The sequence below is a fragment of the Oryx dammah genome, unplaced genomic scaffold, assembly GCF_014754425.2.
Source record: "Oryx dammah isolate SB20612 unplaced genomic scaffold, SCBI_Odam_1.1 HiC_scaffold_10, whole genome shotgun sequence".
Classification (NCBI taxonomy): domain Eukaryota; kingdom Metazoa; phylum Chordata; class Mammalia; order Artiodactyla; family Bovidae; genus Oryx; species Oryx dammah.
In genome coordinates this window covers 16,274,345-16,280,456 of record NW_024070194.1, presented here as the reverse complement: position 1 = coordinate 16,280,456, position 6,112 = coordinate 16,274,345, and the positions used below count along the sequence as shown (strand labels likewise).

At 51.4% G+C, this 6,112-nt stretch overlaps 1 protein-coding gene across 1 annotated transcript in view; it reads right to left on the bottom strand.

Moving 5' to 3' along the window:
* Positions 1-3,359: 3,359 nt before the first annotated feature.
* Positions 3,360-6,112, bottom strand: part of TGM2 (transglutaminase 2) — a 35,138-nt gene continuing 32,385 nt past the window's right edge. Inside the window, exon 13 of the mRNA XM_040248872.1 lies at positions 3,360-5,890. Coding sequence (XP_040104806.1) covers positions 5,740-5,890 — 151 coding nt within the window. The 3' untranslated portion in view covers positions 3,360-5,739. The remainder of the gene's footprint in view (positions 5,891-6,112) is intronic.

Here is a 6,112-nt window from a genome sequence, read left to right as displayed (position 1 = left end):
CTCAGTAAAAACTGGGCCTTCTCTGGGCTAGACCAGGCACTGGGGTGGGCGTGCAGAGCAGACTGGCTGGGTTCAAATCCCCACTCTGTGCCTCACCGACTGTGTGACTATCAAATCTGTAAAATGGGGGAACTCTGGGTAAGAATATTTGAGGCGCGAATAGCTCACTGGGTGAAAAGGTTCCTGGCCCAGAGGAAAGTGAGCTGTTAGGTTAGAACGTGCCAGGAGCCAGCTAAATGTTTTGTGTGCAGCGTTCTACTGAACGTGCGCACCAATCATGGAAGCAGACCCCAAATCACCCCCATTCGACAGATGAGGAGGCAGAGGCACAGAGAGGTCAAGAACCTGCCTGAAGCCACACAGTGAACCCATGGCAGCACCAGGATTTGAGCCTAGGTCTGTTTGGCTCCAGAATCCAGGCCCTTGACTACTTGGCTTATAAGCTGAGCTTGGGCAGGCGCCCAGCAGTCTTGAGCTCCAACAGGTCAGTGACTAGCACTGTCCTATAGGGCTCCAGACTCGACCCTCAGCTCTGGCTTGGGGAACAGGATCTCAGGCCCATTTTCCCTGTCTATAAAATGGGCCTATATGGTCCACAAAGCCTTCCTCCTTCCTGGGTTCCCAGTTAGTGAGCTCTTGGGTTGGGGCAAGCCTACTGGGAGGTCCGAATGCCAGGGCACTGGCAGACCTGGCCAGGGAGGCCTTGTCATTTTTTAGAAGGGGAGGCAGTCAGGCCTGGGAGCTAGAGTTGGCACTTCCGAGTCCACTTGGGGGCCCCCTCCTGGGAGGTGTGCCTTGACTCTGCTCTTGGAGTGCTCTAGAGCACTGGTGAACATCCTAAGCTAGACTGAGAAGATAATTGTAAAGGGCTGTCTACCATATGCTAAGTGGAACCAGAGCTGAAGCAGTTGGCTGCAGTCCAGGAAGGCTTTCCAGAAGAGGTCTCTTTGGAGTAGGGTTTTGAAAGCTGAATAAGAGTTACTTAGGTGGAGATGAAGGGACGCATGTTCTTAAAGAGAGAGCAGCAATAGGTATCAGTTACTTAACTCCCTCCCCTGCCCCCATCCTTGCCTAGCCATCTCTGTTTTTCAGGGGCTGGAAGCCTAAAAATGATAACTACCAGAGCCCCTTGCCAGCCAGTTTCTGGTGAGGATCTGCCAGTGGGGAGAAGGCAGGAGGATGAGAGATGCCAGCCTGCCTCTGGCTGCTGCCAGCACTGACTTCAGCAGCATTTGTAGATTCAGCAGCTCTGTTGGTTTCAGGGATGTAGTGACAGCGCCTCCAGCAGCTGGGTGGTGGGGAAGAGCTCTTAGGCTGCTGAGCATCCTGGACAGTAGCTGACTCCCAATTTCTGGGTACCACTTCTTCTTCTCTGCTCTTTCGGCACCTCAGATGCCTTGGGAATCCATTTCCCTTATAAGCTCCTTCCCCACCTGAGATAATGGTTCTGTTTTCTTGCTGGGTATTGATTGATAAAATGCTCAGGCCAGACCCAGGTGCAATGTTTTAAATTTTCTATTTATTTATTGGCTGTGCTGCGTCTTCATTGCTGTGCAGGCTCTTCTCTAGTTGTGGAGAGCGGAGGCTACTCTCTAGTGGCAGGGCTCAGGCTTTTCATGCGGGGGGCTTCTCTTGTGGAGCACAGGCTCCAGGGATCGCGTGCTCCAGAAGTTGCAGTTCCTGGGCTCTAGAGCACAGGCTTAGTAGTTCTGGGGCACAGGCTTAGTTGCTTGGATCTCACAGCACGTGGGATCTTCCGAAAGCCGGGATCAAACCTGTGTCTCTTGCATTGTCAGGCGGATTCCTTACCCCTAAGTCACTAGGGACGCCCCAGGTGTAATTCTTTAGGAAAAAAGATTCAGCACCCTGAAAAATGTGATAACGCACTTTGAGTTTTTTACTTGCATGTCAGGTGTTTCAACACGAGTTCCCTGAAGGAAGAGACTGTCTCCCAGCCTCTGTTCAATCAACGAACATTGATGAGCACTTCATTGGTGTGGAATGAGATGAACAACCAGGTCCCTGCACTTCGGAAAATAGTCTAGACCCGGCACCATCCAGTTGAAACTGAGTCCCCTGAAACTGAGTTCCCCAGGTGAGTTTATGATTAATGTCTCTGTTCCAAACTTTATTCCCTTTCTTGTCCCACCCCCGTTCCCCTAAAGATTGAGGAGTGTCAAGGAAAAGGGGGACTGTACCAAGCAGGACATTGTGGGGATTTCCCAGGTACAAAAGTCCTTCTGTGTCCCCTGTTTCTTGTTAGTGGGAAAAAAAAAAGGTGTGGAGGGAGGCTTTAGTCTTCTAGACCTTCCTTAAGTTTCAAGGAGCAGGTGCAAGCAGTTAACAATGAAGACTATAAAATTACAGGCTTCCTAGTTCTTCCTGAAGGGATATAGATAACAATCTGGTGCATATCTTTGAGTTGCTCTGTAGAGACTGGAGGCTATGTGCTGACGACAAGCACGTACTCTAGACTAGTTGGAACCAGAAGGTTGAAATTCCTGAAACATCACCTGTTACCCCTGCCACCAACCAATCAGAAGGTCTGCCAGCTGATCACGCATCCTATGACCCTCTCCCCTTACACTGTTTTTAAAACCCTTCCCTGAGAGCCAAAGGGGAGTTCAGTTCTTTGGAGCATGAGCTGCCTGTTCTCCTTGCTTGAAAAGAAAGTGAAAGCGTTAGTTGCTGAGTTACGTCCGACTCTTTGCAACCCCATGGACTGTAGCCTGCCAGTCTCCTCTGTCCATGGGATTCTCCAGGCAAGAGTACTGGAGTGGGTTGCCATGCCCTCCTCCAGGAGATCTTCCCAACCCAGGGATTGAACCCAGGTCTCCTGCATTGCAGGTGGATTCTTTACCGTCTGAGCCACCAGAGAAGCCCAAGAATACTGGAGTGGGTAGCCTATCCCTTCTGCAGGGGATCTTCTCAACCCAGAGACTGAACCCAGGTCTCCTGAATGGCAGGCAGATTCTTCACCAATGGAGCCATCAGCGAAGCTCAAAACACACTGTTGGCAGTTGGAGCCTTGCAAATAAAAGCTTTGCTGCAAATACCCGCTGTCAGCGTTTGGCTTTCTGTGTGGCAGGCACATGAGCCCTTGCTCGGTAACACAGTGTGGTAGCCAGTAGCCACCTGAGGCCACGGAGCACTTGAAATGCAGCTAGTCCTAATTGAAATGGGCTGTCAGTATAAAATATATACCGCATTCCAAAGACTTTGTATGAAAAGAAGAATGTAAGATATCTCACTCATAATTTTTATGTTGATTATGTGTTACAATAACAATGTTTATTATACATGCTTATTAAACATAGTATGTTTCAGACATATTAGGTTCAACAAAATACATTACTGTATTTTACCTGTTTCTTTTTTCTAATAGGGCCACTAGAAAAATTTAAATTACATATATGACTTGCATTTGTGGTTCACATTATTTTTCTACTGAACAACACAGGTCTTAGGGGAACTGAGTTGAAACACATTAATTGACCAATTCAGCATTTATTAGGGTCTGTTTAAGAGATACTTGGTCCCCACCATTGAGAACTTCAGACAGGAAGTGAGGGGCAGGTATATCAACATGGAACTAAAAGTCACTGTGATAAATGTTTGAGTTGGTCCATGTTCCAGGGTTCTGAGAAGAAATCTGGGTAGTCTTCACAGAAGAGGTGACTTTAATGTGAAGCATTATAAAATGAATAGGAGTTCATAAGCTGAGTAAGGAAAAAAGAGTGGTATTCCAAGGTAAGAGGTTGAAAGTGCATGGGATGTTAGAAGAGAAACGGGCACTTCATTCTGATCTGAACATGGCTGTTTGGAGATGGGATTAGAGACGGAGCTAAACAGTTGTAGAGCCTTGAATACTGGTTAAATTTAGATCTGAGGGAGGCACTGAAGCTAGGGAAAGGCTCTTAGCATGAAGTGGCTTGTCCAGATGCTAAATGAGATCACCCACTCACTCTCCTCAAAAGCATGATCAGACCTTGTTTGAATGTGAAAAATAAACTTTTATTTCAGTGCTCGCTGTTTGTGGCTCAAAAGCACATCTACTGCTTGCTTGGAACCCAAAAGCGTTTATAAAACCATAGGGAAATAGAGTAATATTTATATAGAATGAATATATACTGGCTCATCTTGTGCTTCTCCTTGTGCAAAGCAGAAAGTTCTAAGTGTATCAGTGTGACTTTCCCCCAAGTCCCTCTCTGGGGCTTGGGGGCTCCCTGGAGGCTGTGCCCCACTCACAGAATTCTCTCCCACTTCCCCTCTCCAGGCTGAGGGAAGCCCAGTCACATGGAGAGAGTGAGGAATAAAGTCAGAGATGGCAATTCGTGGGGTCCTCGAGCTTAGTCAGGGGGGCAGGGGCTGTGTTCCAGGACTCTGGCTCTTCAAAGAGGAGATGGCTAAGATGCCAGCCTTGTTGGTGGGTGATCAGCATAGGCAACTAAGGCTATTGTGAAGTCTAGGCATTGCAGTGGGCGGGCTCATGGTTAGGACGGGGGTTCCTCGGGGGGTCTCTTTCCCCCTAGAAATGGGCTCCCAAGGCAGATGCCTGGGCACAGGTGGGGGACCCAGACACAACTAGGGACAGGAAGGTGGTCATGGTTATGGTCTCACACTTCGAGGCATCCTGGGTCTGTGACCCAAGGCTCTATGAAGGCCAGGAGAACGACCTGCTGTCATTGGCGAGGCCGGGTCATACAAGGCACCAAAGTGCAGAGCTGGGAGGGCCTTGGAGATGAGCTGGTTCAATCACTCCCTGTGACCAAAGAGGAAACTGAGGCCCAGAGGAGGGGAAGGCAGTAGCTGGCCAGGCCTAGGCCTCGAACCTAGGACTCTAAGCCCTCCCCGTCTCCTCGTCCTAATTGGATCCTTTTTGATCCGGTTCCAAATGGCCTCTCTGATGCAGCCAGGTCAGGGCTGGAGGGGTGGATGGGGCCCTGGACGCAGAGTCGGGAGGGCTGGGCTCCTTTCTTGTGTCTCTACATTAGCCAGCCTTGCAAATATCCAGGATCCCATGGGAGCAGGGCCAGCCGCCTCCCTCCTCCAAGCCCAGTCTCCTCAGCTCCTGCTCTGCAGTTTCCTGTGGGGACTGAATGGGCTGATGGGCGTGTGAGCACCAGTAAGCCCAGGAAGTGCCAGGCACTTACTAGGCATCTCATCATTGTAAGGGTGGGGGGAAGTATTGGGTCAGGGCTGCTGGGCTGTGAGGGGACTTGGGGTGTGGTCTGTTCCTGGGACCCCCCCCAATCTGCACCTGCTCAGGCTCTGCCAAGGGCCCCCGGAGTCTGGGCTCAACCTGGGGAAGGGTTTCAGGGTACTCTAGGGAGCTGAGTTCCTTGATGTGGTCACTGGGCACACTTTTTGCCTGCTCCCAGGAAAGGGGCTCTGACGTCGATCAATCAGTTTGGCGGGTGGTCAGTGGCTTTTTAAGGGGCCTCTGGGCTGGGAAGGGAGGGGGAGACGGCCTACCCCCTAGGCCCAGTCAGCCAAGAGGAGGGCTCCCACAGTGCAGGCACAGAGCCTCCCTCACAGGTGAGGGGTGTGGGGAGACAAGCTCGGGGGTCAAGGTGGGCGGGAAGTACATTCGATTCCAAAGGGCCCCCGCAGGCAGCCCACCCCTGCCCTGAGGTCCGGGGCCCAAGGAGGGGCAAGTTTTGCTCATTAGCTTGGGATAAAGACTGGGGTCAATTTGGGGGCCCTCAGTGGCTGAGGTGGGGCTGGCACGAGGACCCCTTAGGCGGGGCCAACAATGACGTTCCTGAAGCCCTTCACGGCCTTCAGCCTGTCGCTCTCGAAGTTCACCACCAGCTTGTGGCGGCCCACGTACAGAGGCAGCAGGTCCACCCTCACTTTGACTTCCTCCCCTGCCTCCACGGGGTCCGGGCTGGGAGAGAGAGAGAAGGAGGTTGAGGAGAGGGGCCCTGGCCTGGTCCCCATGATGAGGCCAGGCCGGGATGACACGTGACTACTGAGATCTCAGCCCAGCACCTCCACGGATGTACAGCTGAATAACGACAGGATAAAATGGGCCCTGCTCAAAGCTCTCAAGGGCCTGGGCCATCCGCCCTCGTGTGTGTGTGTGTGTGTGTGTGTGTGTGTGTGTGTG